The sequence below is a fragment of the Epinephelus lanceolatus genome, chromosome 2, assembly GCF_041903045.1.
Source record: "Epinephelus lanceolatus isolate andai-2023 chromosome 2, ASM4190304v1, whole genome shotgun sequence".
In the NCBI taxonomy this organism is placed as follows: domain Eukaryota; kingdom Metazoa; phylum Chordata; class Actinopteri; order Perciformes; family Serranidae; genus Epinephelus; species Epinephelus lanceolatus.
In genome coordinates, this window is record NC_135735.1 from 30,798,903 (window position 1) to 30,814,413 (window position 15,511).

The window sequence follows — 15,511 nt, forward strand, 5'->3', positions numbered from 1 at the left end:
TTCTGCAGCATTATTCTGAACCTGCTGTCTGAACCACAGCATGACTTCCTTGCTTTTTCCTCCGTTTCTTCCTCTTCTCCATTCATTCAGTCTTGGGCCATTAAAATTATTATGAATAGTAAACGGCTAAAACTCCGTCTGGCAATCTGTTGCTGCTTAATATTCTTGTCACAAACACACACACATGCACACACACACAGAGTCTTTCTTTTCCTAGCATACAGTCTAGCAGCCAGGCCAACTGGACGGACAGCTTATGACATCTCCGTGACATGTGGCTGGTCCCTTAATGCCTCAGTGCTGCACTCATTTAATTGTGCTGTCACTCATGAACCCAGGAATGAAGAGATGGAGTAGAAAAGAGAGGGTGGGACCTCTAGGGTTATGTAGGAGTGAATATCTTAATGTCTGTTTAGGTTTTTTTCACTTGTATTATCATTCTCTTTCACTTTAAAGTAAGAGGGATATGGGAAGCTTCTGAATGCATAATCACAGCATTAAAGTCAGTTCTGCCAGTGCATTTATTATTCTGTTTAGTCCGTTAAAAGATTAGTTTCTAGAGGCTCTGCACTGGTCAGCACATAGAGCAGATTTTTGATTCTAACGGCTTTTGTGTGAGTCTTATTCAGTTACATAGATTGACCTCCACTTTATACCTTTATAGTGACTAGGGGCTTTTTGCAAAGCAATGTTTTGTAACCTTTATCCATCCCGAGATACACTATTCTGAGTATAAACATGCTGGTTCTGCACTGCTTTGCTTTGTATTCATGTAGCTGCAGAATTTCACTTCTGGGAGCTGCCCAGTACAACCACAGCCCTCTGCTGTGGGTCACCGTGTAGATTTCTGCTGGAGCAGTTGATCTAAAAAAGAGTCTTGCTCAAAGACACCTCACTGGTAGTTGTTGAGAGAGGCTGAGCACAAGTTATTCAATTTTCCCACTTTGATTTTCCAGCTTGTCCTCAGAGCCATGCTGTAGACTTTCTTGCTCTTCAGCTCCTGCCTCTCCAGCTGTTAGGTGATTTCTGCCTCCAGCAAATACATATGAGATAGTAAAAGAGGGAGTAATGGAGAATAAAGTTTTTTGCCCACTTGAAGGAACAGTGTGTAAGATTTGGGTGGATTTAGTGGCATCTATCAGTGAGGATTGCAGATTGCAACCAGCTGAAACTTCTCCTGGTTAGATTTCCTTTAGTGGCCATTGTTCAAGATGTTTTTCCCAGGAGCTGAATTATCCACAGGGGTCTCTCTCTGAGGTGATTAAAACGGACCAGGTGATTAAAACTGGGAAAAACACTGAATAAAGCAGTTTCACTTAAAAAATGTGTGTTTTTCTGATGCTGCACGTTGCAGAGGAGGTTCTAATTAAGGTGGCTGACATGAAATGCAAGTGGTCCAATCTAGAGCCAGGGTGTGCTTTGTTTGGGCTACTGTAGAAACATGGCAGTGCAACATGGCAGTCTCCATTGACAAGGACTTGCTCCCTATGTAGATGTAAACGGTTCATTCTAAGGCAACAAAAACACTTCTATTTTCAGGTCATTATAAACTCTAGAAAACATACTTATTATATTATTTTCTGTCAATGTATCCCCCTAAATCCTGCACACTGGACCTTTTAAAGGAGGCAAATTCCAAGTTATCAGGATTTCTTTTAATGTGAATGCACAAAAGCAGTTCTGGGGTAAGTTTAGGATTTGTGATACTGTGAAAGGACGGCCCAGAGTTATAAAACGGAATTGGAAGAACAACTTTTGTGTGAATGTTTCTCAGGAATATTTTCCAACTTCAGCTTTTGCCCTGTTCATCCTCCGCAGGTGACTACAGACCTCAAATCAAAGTGCACAGACTCCCACACAGGCACCTCTGCGTCCGCCCCGCTGGCTGCTGGGATCATCGCTCTTGCCCTTGAGGCCAAGTAAGTGCTTATCACCACTTTTCTGAGTCTTACGCAGCGTTGCAATTCTCCTCAGCTTTACAGCCTCATCCGAACCTTCCCCATCTGCATATTTCCCAGACTTTTGTTGATTAAAATCAGTTTTCTGCTATGGAGAAGAAAAGTGTTAAAAATATAATTTGCACAGAACAAACTCATGATTAGACTGTGTTGTAATTATTCTAGCGGAAGATTAGTCATTTTCAGTACCTGCATGTACACTAAAATATTCAGAAAGCCAAAGTAGTTTGAATTAATGCCCCACTCTTATCAGTTTCTAGCACGTGGTTAGACGTTTCCTTACTGCAAAATGGTTATTTAGCGGCAACAAGTAAAATAATTCCTACCCTTGTTTTTCCTCAGACTTTTAGAAGGCCCATTATAGATTTAACGCTCTTGTATTTGAACAGGCTTTAATTGCTGGCACTGCGTGCTGATGCATCAATTGTGCTTGATTGTCCCATTTTATGAATTACTTTTTAACCCTTCTGCCTGACAGACTCTTACAGTGCATTTACACAAACAGCTCTAATCACTCTTATCCAGTCACGCAGCACTAATGAAGGAACAAACATGAACGTCAGAACAGTCCTGAAAATGAGTAATTAGTCTTGGTGCAAAAGAGAGTGAAGTGATAGCAAAGGATTCCAATTAGGACAGATTTGATGAGAAAGCCATTGAGCGAAGTTACTAAATCATATTCCCCATTTGACCAAATCCACAATATGAAAAGTTAAAGGGACTGCGTTCTATGAGGAACTTATCGATAGTCAGTGTATCACATATAGGAGATGTCTTTTCAGCAGCCCCCATTTTGGACTAGCAGCAGGAGTACAAACACCAAAGCTGAGCATTACACTGCTGTGGACAAGGGCAGCAGCAAAACGTATTTTAGCCACCTAAAAAGATCTGTAACAGTTTTAGTGTACACTCTATTGAGAGTATTTTTACCGCTTTACTTTTCCATCAAGTAGCCCTTTCCGATGGGGGAGCCATTAACGGCTTCAGTTCCTCATTTATGCTCTCGACAAAGCCAACCAAACTCCATTGAGAAAAACAGTAATTTTGACTTGCTGAACACAGAAGCTGTTAGTGTACCGCTGCCTTGATCAGCTTGTTAGTTTGTGTTATTGTGTGACTTCGGTGAATTCAAACTAACCCTTCAAACACCAAAGTCACAAAATAACACAAACAAAATAACTGATCAAGGCAGCAGTTGACTAGCGGCTCTCGTGTTCAGCGCTGTTAAATCATTGTTTTTATTAATGAAGTCTGGCTACCAAGAGACCGATGTAACAGTTACCTGTTGCAAATCACTGTCTGACGGTACTGTGAAGCAGTGAAAACATTCTAAAGATAGTGTAAACTCAAACAGATTTTTTACAGGTGGCTAAAACACATTTTACTGCTGCTCATCACGTTGCTTAGCTTCTGTGTCAGGCTCAAACCTGCCTCTCTAAACAGGGGGCGTGCTGACTGACATGTACTATAGGTAATACACTGACTATGGATAAGTATCTCATACAGCCCCACCTTAAAAGATCTGAACTGTCCCCTTAAACACATCTGTGACCTCCTCTAACCCTTTTTGTCCATTCAGACCTGTGTGGCTACAGGCAGAATAATCACTTCACACATTTTCAGAGTGTTCTCTTAATAATACATTTTGCCAAAGGGCAGAAATTGAGTTCAAAAACACGTTGACTGATGATTTGCTTTAATTCAGGAGAGTACGTGACTGGTACTTCTTTGTATTTAATCAGCTGTCCACCTGCAGGTTAAGACTGTAGGATGTATTGTCAGCGGTGTCTGTTTGATCTGTTTGAGTGCCTCAACTTGACTTAAAGCCAGAGTCTTACTCCGTGTGTGTGTGTGTGTGTGTGTGTGTGTGTGTGTGTCTCTTTCTCTTTCTCTTTATGTGACTGTGTGTGTCTGTGTGTGTGCTTGCACATGCACACATTCCAGTAAAAACCTGACCTGGAGGGACATGCAACATCTGGTTGTACGAACTTCTCACCCTGCCCACCTGCTCACCAATGACTGGAGAACCAATGGGGTTGGGCGGAAAGGTACTGCAACTCCTTCCAACTTCTCCTCTGCCCTCTGCAGTTTGCAAATGCCTTTGAGGCTCATTAACATGTTATGCTTCGAATAAACCAAATTGTAACGAGAGATGTAAGGCCCTGGAATTGGACGTGTGAAAGCTTTAAACGGGACACACACTGTAGCTCGTCTGTAAAGTTGGAGCTGGGAGAGGATGCTGCTCTCAGCAGGCCAACATTCATGTCTGTTTCCTCTTTTCTCTCCTGGTCTCTGCAGTTAGCCATTCATATGGATATGGTCTGCTTGATGCCAGTGCAATTGTAGCGCTGGCACAAACATGGACCAACGTGAGGCCGCAGCGGAAATGTGTGATCGCCATGCTCTGTGAGCCAAGGTTAGTACACCACACATGCACACACAGCCCACTGAATTTATCTCAACACCCTGATTACAAGTGTCTACACTTATTACAGCTGTCACTTAAAAACCTACTTCAGACTAATTAGAAGTAGCAAGTAATTTGTTTGAATTAATTTGAATGCAGCCCACGCAGCCTAATCCTAAACTACATTTTAGAATTGATGTTGTTCTGTTCAGTCGAAAGTGGGTGCCTCCATTGCGACAAGCTAACATTATTGTAAGGCAGCGGCATTGTACGAGCTCAGCAAACAGCCTTACCCATGGTGTATGTATCAACTCCAAAATCTTTACTCACTTTACCTCTCAGATGGTTTTGTGTCATGATTATTTGTTCCGCATGGCTAGCTAGTTGTCTTCGGTTTGAGCTAGCAAAGAGAGGACCAGTGGCCTAGTTTACTGGACGACAGTCTAAACTTCAAGCACCATATTGACATTCTGACTTCTAGAATGAGAATAATACTTTGCTTTCTGTACAGACATAAGAACTGTTTCCCCTTTCTACATAGAAAAAGAAAGGTAGAAGCTGTATTTTTATCTGTTTTGGATTATGGGAATGTTATATATAGAAAAGCTGCCACCTCTACATTAACATCACTGGATGCTGTCTACCACTCAGCCCTAAGGTTCATTTTTAGGAACGTCCCTTGCTATAATACAAGGCTGTGCCACTGTGGTCAAATATTTAATTTTTCACACTTTGAAACAGCAGTTTGGATTTTTAATTGAAAAGCATCACCCCAACATACAGCATATGATTCTTTATTTATAGGGCACTGCACTGATTTAACATACACTTGCCTCGTGGAGGACAGTTTAGCTTTTTTAAACAGCTGTCTGAAGTCATCTGTGGCTCTGGAGGACGCTTTCTAAAACTGTCTTAATCCGTCTCGTGTGTCTCCCAACTTTATGGAAGTGCATAACTTAATCACTGTATACCCCTTTTACCAGAAAAGTTCCTCCCTGACAAAAAACTAGCTTGACAGTAGTAACCTGGCTTAGATAGCTGCAGCACATAGAGCACAGAGGTAAATAACCATCTTACAGAAACGCATGATGCAACTGATGAAATATAAAGTGATGAATGTGATCTGAAAGATAAATAGAGCCGATAGAATAATGGTACTCAGTGTGCTATAACAAGAAATAGAGGAACAGATGCACCATAAATACACTGTTATGCACATTGTTTTGACATAAACTCAGCGTGTGATTTAAGCACCATGATGTTTGAGCCACAGTGAGCCATAAAAGAAACTGACATTAAACTGGTCCATATCAGAACGCAGGTGAGGAAGAAGGAATAACTGAGCCGTCATGCTTTGCTGCAGTGACACGTTATGTCTTCATCTGCAGCTCGGCTCTGTGCGCCCGGTGAAATGCTCCGTGTCGTTGTGTGTGTGTGTTATGTGTGTGTTTGCGACAGGCACTCAGCTCGGCTCGAGGGGGAGCATTTAAAAGAGAAATAATAATTTGTCAATTCATGTGTTGCTTTTGCTGTTAAGACGCTAAATTTCTCCTCAGCCATTTTACTCCTTCTCTTCCTGGTGTCACAGTCTAAACAGCCTGACATCTCCTCTTCATTATGCGCTCCCTGTCACTTCCCTCGCTGGGTTTGAGGTTTCTCTCTCTTTTACTGCAGCTATGAGATGCTCAGAGCAGATGGTTTGAGCGTCTGGGAGCAGCAGTCAAGGCAGGTTATTCGATTTACATTTTAGGTGTTTAGCTGACTCACTTATCCAGAGTGACTTGAAATAAGTCGGCAGGTAGGGGTTCAGTGTCTTTCTCACTGTCAATTATATACAGTGATTACATCTAACGGAATCATGACAGTGTCATCAAAAGGGACACATTTCCTGGGACAACTACAATACTGTGTCATTAGGAGCATAATGACAGCAGTTAGATGATGAATGAATAATTCTGGAGTTTTAAGTTTCTTGTTGTTCTGTGTATAGAGAGATTTGTCCATGGATTTCAGAGTTGCAGATCGTTGAGTTGAATTGTATTGTTTGGCCTAACCTTGTGTTTACATTTGGAAAATGGATTTTGCCTTTAAGCCTGAAGTCTGTACAGGAAAGCTTCTGTAAGCGTGTCTCTAACCAAATAAATGAGCGTACAGGTTTTGTTTCTAATAGGCATCAGAGAGATTTCGTGTGTACATCAGCATTGAATGTGATAGTCACCCAGATTTGCATGCACACTTTGGAATGCTAGACTTTTGAAAGAGGAACAAACTTAAAGGCGCTGTATTTAAGAATGTGGCCAAAACGGTTACTGCACTCAAATTCAAAATACTGCCGCGAGTCATGTCCGCCCCCGCTCCCCTACAGATTCGAGGTTGCTGGACAGTGGCACGCTGGAGACTGATTTGTTTGCCCACAGGCGGCTGCCGTGGCAGGGCCGCGTCGCCGCATACTTGATCTTCAGTTTTCCAGCGGACCGTTCGAGCAAGTCCGGCTTCTCTGCTGCTAACGCTGCTGCCGGGATACAGCTGAGGAGGAGCCGGCTGCTAATGCTATGTACTGGGACGCTGCTAATGCTGCTTGCCGTGCTGCTGTAGCTCAGTCATAACTGTAACTGATGCTGAGACTCTACTGACTGCATGACTGGTTAGGGTTAGGGTTATCATCAACATCATACAGATCTGTTTAACATTGTAGTCTGAACATCCACAAGGTCCTCATCTGACAGTATCTCAACCTTCAGATACCCGGGAGCCTCCTCACATTGCTGCATGCAGACAATAAAAGACTTTATATTTGTGAAGTCTTAATTGCCATGGGTATTTTATCTAATTTTATTTATCCATCTTTAAATTGTTTTTTGTCAAAATGAGTCAAGCTCTTCTGCATGAAAGTCCACATTTGTGATTGTACAAATCTTTAAATCTACCACTGACCCTAATACTTTTTACTTTATACTTCCATATGGCTGTTGGCAAAATGTAAATCATTCCAATAACCAGATTGCTACGTAAAACCTCCCTCAGTACGGGACTAAATATATACTACTTACTTTCATACTTACTGGCAAAGCTTGAATAAGAAAATGATGATTTGTACAAAAATCAGTCTTTAATTTGGCATTAAGTTATCTTTAAAAGCATTAAATCTAAATGTCTTATATCTGTAGACACCCTGAAACCAGGACTATTACATTTTGTAATACTGCAAACTGGAGTTTGGCACGACAAAGCTTTTTAAAAAGATTTATGATTTAGAAACACTCTGAAGCGTGCTAACCACCAAATGGATAACAACTGGTTTGGCTGCCTCCCTGAATATTTGTTGGTGGTTCTGCAAAGCTTTTTAAACACAGGATTTAAATACATATTTGTGTCTCCCCAGGATTATTGCTGTAAACAGATTTAATTTAAAAATAGTTTAATAAAGGATTTCCAATATGTGGTAAGTATGTAATTGGTAGATGTCTCATAATGCAATGGACCAGATCTGCTGTGAGCTGCTAATGCCAGCGGGGAAACACATTTAAGCAGAAGGCAACTAAAAAATAGAATTATACCATTTGTGTTGTGCTTCAGTGATGCTGAACAGAGAAATCTTATGTTAATTTTCAGACATATTTTAATTTTCAGCAATAGTGTTCATAGTCCTCACTGCTGTGATTTTCACCTGTAGCTGCTACTGAAATGTAGCTTTCTTTCCGTCTGTCTTTTTCTCATTTACTTGTTGATTTTCCACAGGTTTGTAGCATACCCCTCCCTCTGTTTTGCCTCTGTGTGCTTGTAAAAGCAAATGCCGTACCTACAACAACACCACACATTTTGCTTCTCCGTTACCTTAAATCACACATGCCTGTGTCGCAGTGGTTAAATGGCAATGATAAATCAACTTCAGCAGCCATTTGTATAAATTTCCATTTCCTCCCTCATGTTTTCTGACTCTACCTCCAAACACCACAAAATACATGTTGCAGTAGCCCCAACAAGCAAATGTTGAAGTGCTGCATTGCTTCCAGTTTGCATCCCAGTAATAATGTGGACAGTCACTATATGGCTCATTGGCAGCTAGAAAAGTGGTCTAAATTAGCCTTTTGGACTGTTCCCATGTGATGCTGCTACAAAGGTCAGAGGCATTTATGTAGTTCTTTAATACATCATAAAAAATGTATCAGACTGAACTTGGAGAGACTTTGTCTTAAAGCAACGTGATAGTTTAGTGATCACCTTGTATCACTTAAAAACGTAATCGTCCCCCTCCTCCTCTGAGTTGTTGTGGATGCGTGTAATCTCCTAAGCGAGAGAGTAAAAAAGAGGCGCTTTTTCCACAGAGGACACTGGGGCTACAGGTTGTGAGACGCTAATCCTGTTCAAGGCCACAAACTCTTCACCCTTCACAGGCTTTCACACTGGCCGGGAGCCAAATGTCACACTCACAGTTATCTGGAGAGTAGCTTATCCCAAGCTCAGAACGACCCAGTAATGATTTCGGCGGCACACAGCCCATAAGTAAGGTCTACCTTTGTCCTCATGTGTCTTCTTCCTACATTCTTTCTTATGTTCGACAGCAACATCGGCAGCCATTTGTCGATAAACAAGAGCGTTGACGCCTGCTTTGGGACAGACAGTCACGTGACCTCATTAGAGCACGTCCAGGCCCGGCTCACCCTGTCCTACAACCGCAGGGGAAACCTGGCGATCCACCTCATTAGTCCTGCCGGCACACGCTCCACTCTGCTCCACCCCAGGTACAAACACACAAGTATGCAGACAATACAGCACAAGCTGGTAAACACAAACTGTTAATACTCCTTGCTTGTGTTTTTTCCTGCAGGCCTCATGACTATTCATCAGAGGGGTTTAATGACTGGGCTTTCATGACCACCCACTCCTGGGATGAGAACCCCACCGGGGCGTGGACGCTGGAGATTGAGAATGTAGCCGGTGCCAGCGACTATGGTAAAACATCTTTGTTGTGAATAAATCCAAGAAATGAACATTCCAAAAAATGGTGCTTTCCAAATTTTTCTCTATTTTGGCCATATTTAAAATAGGGTTGCAACTAATGATCATTTTCCCTATTGATTCAATTTTTTGACACTGTTATTTCATCAAAATTTAAAATAAACAGCAAAAGATGCCCATCACAAATCTCGAGAGACATCCTCATCCTCACAGACCCAAAAATATTCTATTTAAAATTATACTGAAAAAGGAAAAGCAGTAAATCCCCACAATTGAGAGGCTGGAACTGCTTGATAAAATGACTTCAATGATTAAAAAAAACTGTCAGTTAACTTGTGGTCAATTGAGCGAAAGATTGAACATTTTATTAATCATGAGTTAAAAAAAGCACAACAAAAAACAAAGAACCCCCAAAACAAATAAAAAAAGAAGTAGAAAGTACTAGGCTTGGGTGTAGTGCACAGTTTGCACCACCAGAGGTCAGTATCTACTGGTGGAACAAGGACCTGGGCTAAGACAGATGGCGCATGCAAGTGATGAGGATAACGTCTCGGGACTACTACAAAAGAAAAATCCTTCGTCCTCGTTTGGGAATATTGCCACATACAGCTTTATCTTGAGATAATTCTTTCCAACTACAGAAGCAGTGTATTTGCCACATCATTTTATTCAACACTTCATCCTCATTCAGCCCACTCATGTGTTGGCATTCGCTGCAGCAACAAGTCTCATTGGGCCCTTCAGCGAGCAGGGCACTTATTTTCTCTCTATTCCATATTCAATGGGACATAAGTATTTAAACCCAGCAAGACCTTTCTCAGGAGGCTAATTGTATATTAGAAAATGTCATACATGCTACAATGACTTCTATCACCAGCAGCTCAGCTTTTAATACTTTTTTTTTTGCACATATCATATACCTTATGCCATGGTGAAATGACAGGAAGGTATGAAAGAAAAGATAACGCCCAGGCCTAGTAAGAACATAATTGGCTATAAAAAAGACATAAAACAGAATACTCAATTCTGATTCTTATATGCACAGTTAATGACATTATTATGTTGAAATCTTGGGGAAAAAAACCTTCATGGTATGTAATGTAATGTTACAATATTAACAGTAATTTTAAGAGACTTTATATCTATCTTGACAACACAGATACAAACAGGAAACAAGGGCATTTAAATTTGAACACAGGGTGTTGTGGTCATGTGCTATGTGTCTTAACAACTAGGCCACCAGAATGTTCTCACATTAATGTTATTCAACACATGCATTAATCTGTTGAGTCTAGCACAAGGGTTAAGTATTCAGTGCCAGTAGATTAGAGATCAAGTGTGGCTCCTGTCTCCAAAATGTCTGGGCTTTTGTTCTCGTTATAGGCGCTGTGAAGCTGACTCTGTGCAGCTCTGCAGCAATCAGTTTTCTTATAGCAGGGAGCGTGATAAAGCAGTGGTGTGAATACTGCACTCTCTCTGTTTGCACTTGGATCATCCACCAACGACCGTCTGCATCTGGACTTATCAGGTCCACCCACAGCACAGTATTCAGAAGCCAAGGAAACCCCAGAAAACAGATCTTGATAAATGCCTCACACCTCCCTTCTCAGCAAGAAGTGATTTACTAAAGTGGAACCTCTCACAAGTCCCCACACTTGAGTGCTTCTTTTAGAGATGTGCACTTTATAACACTCATATTAGGCACGGAGTGAAATCATGCTGTCTTTAAATTGCGGCTCATTTCAACGAGTCATTTTCTGTCACTTTATGCAGAAAATCCAAGAGTCTACTTTACAGTGAGAGGAGGATACATTTACCAATTCCACCCCAGGGAGTGCCAGAGCCTCACTGTTTCTGACAGGCCCACTTTGTCTCCCGCTTAATTTCAGTCTTTCTATCTCCTTCATCTCTCCACTCAGGCACTCTGACCCAGTTCGTCCTGGTGCTGTACGGCACCGGCTCAGCAACTTCCAGCTCCTCTGACAAGGCTCAGCCTGGCAATGACAACTGCAAGACCTTGGACCTGAGGCAGATATGCATTGGTAAGACTGGTATCTCTTGTCCCCAGTTTGTTCGGCGCAGGAAGTTACTGCCACAACAGCCGAGGGGAGATTGTGTAATTACTGAGTCATGTTGAGATGTGACGTGAAGTAGCGGGCGAGGTGAACAGGATGAAATATCCCATGTGTGCTCAGCTGCCTCCGTTTGCATTGCATGTCTCCACGTCAGCTGAGGGCAGACTCATCTGAAAGTCACACAATTACCTTATTCAAACTCTTCCTGCGAATGTCACGCTGTTACAGAGCCTCAGTGTCAATTTGAAATGAAGATCTAACTTCTGATGAGATCAAATGAAATTTTACTGCAGGTCCCTTTTTAATAACCTCATTTAAATTTAATGACGTCCATACTGCCTTCTCATACCTAATCCAAATACTGCTATAGGCAAGGTCTCGAGATACCACTGACTGAGCACCCAACACAGTGTGAAGTCCACCTACATGTTCTCTGAAACAGTGACATTCTGACCCCTACAGGCTGTCAGAGGTACTTACACACAGACAGATGAGATCATACACAGTCATTAGAAGGGGAACTGAATTTAATTATCATATATTTGATCATCGTATCATATGATTATCATGTATCATGTGTTAATTGATGCTGTCTGACTCGGGGCTCACAACTCTAGTCTTCTCTGTTTCCGTAGAAGTTGACAAGACCCTGCAGTAAATTAGATTCCCCTCCTTCTGTTGGCTCACACTCCTCTTTTCAGCACTGTTACCCCCAGCACCCACAGTCTGTTAATTGCCATTATAGGCAATGGCCTGCATCTGGACCTGCTGCATATGGAAACAGCTCTGTTGACTTAAACATGCTGCACTCAGCATATAAATTGCAAATCTTTTTTTCGTCATCAGTTTTCTTAGTAAGCGAAAGCAGCTCTAAAAGTGAAAATGGTGACGTGAAAGCAAAATGCCTCGAAACTTTGTCCCGCATTTTCCAAGATACCAAGCGACCTCACTGGTGCATGAACACAGAAATGTTTGACACAAGGTGCTTTAGTGTGTTGACGTGTGTCCTCTGAGCCTCGACTGTCTGGGCGGGAATCTTGGTTCTGTTTTTGAGTGATCTGACTCATATGAAAAGGTACACGCTTTGTGCTACAGTTTTGTTTCTCTGTGTTACAGAGTGCGACACCGGCTACTACCTCTTTCAGCAGGGCTGTGTGAAAGAATGTCCTTCAGGCTTCTCAGTGGGCTCCCAGCCCGTCAACTACACAGTGGGAAACTCTATACCACCAGCTTCCGTCCCAGCCTGCCTGCCCTGCCCACCGCCCTGCCTGACCTGCAGCAGCCTCAGCCCTCAGGCCTGTCTGAGCTGCCCCCCTCACAGCTCCCTGGACCCCATCTCTAGCACGTGCCTGCACCTGAACCAGTACATGCGCGAGTCCCCTGGCAGCTTCATGGTGGGCCCGGGGAACCAGGGAATGCAGCTCCAGCTCAGCTCCCGGCTGCCCATCACCATCGCCGTACTCAGCTGCATAGCCATCATTGCCACCTTCGCTGGCATCTTCCTGCTGCTGCAGCTGCGCTCAGGCGCACTCATCAAGCTGCCCTCTCTGGAGGCTGGCGGCGGCCTCGGGGGCAGTTTCAGCCTAGGGGGAAATAGGGTGGTGTCGTACCGCGGCATCCCGACAGTGTGGGGGGATGATGGGGTAAATACAGACTCTGATAACGAAGAGTTTGACGTCCAAAATGAGAGGACTGCCTTTATCAAAACACAAAGTGCTCTTTAATGCCTCCCCCACATCCCTCCCTCTCTCCTGCTTTTAAAGTCTTCTCACCCTCATTTGTCTGATAAATCAGGGCTGTGGTAACTGCCCTCTCACAGTCTTTTCTGGTTTTATCTCTCATCCTTTTTTTCCTGTCTCTGTCTTACCGGGTTCTCATCTGAGTCCTGCTTCGGGATTTGCTGTGGGAGTCCTGATGGGAAGCCGCTGTCTCTCAGAGCTCAGGATGGCCCGAGCTTTGCTCTGTTCACACTTGGGCGCTTTTCTATTAAACTGGCTCTCTCCCTCCTTTTGCCCTCAATCACTAACAGTGTTTGTCTGTGCGGAGTCCATTTTCCTCTTCAGCTCCAGCTCCTCTTTGTTACAGTAAACAAATTATTATTATTTCTTTTCTTTCTTTTCCTCTTTCTTTCCATCAGTCTCAGTGCAGTAGCCAGATGAGATTGTTGAATGTGAGGAGTAGAGTGTGTGTGTCTGTGTGTCTGTGTGAATGTGAGCGTGTTAATCTGATGAATAGTGTACTGCCCTTTATAGAGAAGCTAAAGCCGCTCCTGTCACATTTAATACTTAAACTTAAAAGTGATAACAAAAAAATTGTATTACAAAGCATGAAATCCGATTTGGAAACATTGATTCTCTCTGAAGTGTCGTTTAGTGACATCAACATCCAAAATGTTCACAAAAGCACCATTTATCTGTCGGGAATCACAGCGTAATTTAAAAACGCACAAATCAGAAGCATAATAGTTGTCAAGGAAATGTCCAGACTCTAATGGTTTGTAATGACATGTCACCAGTCAGACAAACAAAACAGACTGTCTGAGTCGTCTCTCTTTATGATGAGACAGCGTTTTGTATTTACTTAAAACAAAATCCATCTTTCACACAGTCTTTATTTTATCTGTATGGTTATTATTCTAGGTGTGAGGGGGGCTTTAGTTCTCCTATTGTACACACAGTCTGGATCTCTCTCAGCTCTGGCAGAACAAAATGTGAGTCACACAACCAGCAAAGCTTCCTCCAGCCTTTTGGGATTCAAGATGGACTCAATTTATCCCGGTTTTGGAGACTATAAATTCTCCTGCGCTCATAACCTCCCCAACCATTACATGGAAGGATATCAAAAAAGTAATATGAATTAAAAGAAAGAAAGAAAAAAACACACACAGGCTACTCAATCAACCCTGAGGCACAGTCCCTTCCAGGGATATTTAATTTCTATGTTTGATGTGTGCACATCCCGGGGCTGAGAGAGAAGCAGCTGAAGTGCTGATGGGACCCAGAACAATATGTGACTGTAGAGCACAAGAGCTTCTCTAAAGCAGCTGGCAGGTGTTGAGTTACCTGTGATTGATTCATTGACAGAGCAGACGCAGTTAACAATACATCAAGGCTTTCCCTTTTGTCTGAGCACATTAGCACTACAAATGTACATTAGACACACCTCATATCATAATGACTAAAACTTTGTTTGTGTGTGTGTGTGTGTGTGTGTGTGTGTGTGTGTGTGTGTGTGTGAGTAATTTTTCTGCTTATGAGGTCGAAGAATGTTTATCGGCCCTCTGAAGTGAAGGTTTCCTTTCCTATTTCGCCTCTCTGCTCTCTTTAAATCTTGAATGCTGTTTAGAAGTCCCGCGTAGAGACTCCACATCTCATCAGTGTCTCTGCACTCACCCTCCAGTCTTCGTCTAATCTGAATTTCAGATTATCTCTTCAGCGTACTTGCCAATTAATTATATTCTGAATGATACTGCAGCAACTATTTATTCTGAGAGATTTTAATCATACCTTTAGGGAAGATTGTTTTAAAGTGATTCCTTTTTTTCGGGCTGGCTATCATTGAAAAATGTGCATCTCATGATTTAACCCAGTGTAGCCATTTTGAATCCATTGATCTCCTTTTTCTACTATGCTGAAATTATGATTGTGTTGTTGGTTTTTTTTTTTCATTTCCAGTACAAAACGGTGGAGCTTGCTGAGAGAGGGTTGTCATGGTGATGACATGCATACAAAACTGCAGCTGCTCATCCTTTTTATTAATCTACCTCTCATATCATTCAGCAAGGTTTCAAACGCCGTCAGACGAGCTGTTAAATGATTATAGAGGTCAAATTATATGTAGGTCAGATATGAAAACGCTTGTCGAAAAAAGATTTAGGAGAATAGGCATTTGAGTCAAATTTATGTTTTAGAAGAGAAACAAGCAATTGCGATTCAGAAACTGTAAAGCTGCTGTGTAAATTCTAGTCCACTGAAACTCCTATATCTCCTAAAATTTATTGCCTTTAGGATCAGCATTCATGGGCAGTCACACCTGGGCTTTAAAACCTGTTATTGAAAATAGAATGGGTAGAAGGATTGTCCATAGATCTTGTTGGCCAGTGTTTAAGTGCT

The 15,511-nt window shown here is 42.3% G+C and overlaps 1 protein-coding gene across 4 annotated transcripts in view; it reads left to right on the forward strand.

Annotated features, from left to right (window-relative positions):
- Positions 1-14,265, forward strand: part of furina (furin (paired basic amino acid cleaving enzyme) a) — a 101,342-nt gene extending 87,077 nt beyond the window's left edge. For all 4 annotated transcript variants that reach the window (XM_033623006.2, XM_033624667.2, XM_033623804.2 and 1 more), the window contains exons 10-16: positions 1,819-1,919; positions 3,903-4,006; positions 4,257-4,374; positions 8,928-9,107; positions 9,194-9,318; positions 11,244-11,366; positions 12,516-14,265. In XM_033623006.2, the coding sequence (XP_033478897.1) occupies positions 1,819-1,919; positions 3,903-4,006; positions 4,257-4,374; positions 8,928-9,107; positions 9,194-9,318; positions 11,244-11,366; positions 12,516-13,123 (1,359 nt within the window). In that variant the 3' untranslated portion in view covers positions 13,124-14,265. The remainder of the gene's footprint in view (positions 1-1,818; positions 1,920-3,902; positions 4,007-4,256; positions 4,375-8,927; positions 9,108-9,193; positions 9,319-11,243; positions 11,367-12,515) is intronic.
- Positions 14,266-15,511: the final 1,246 nt, after the last annotated feature.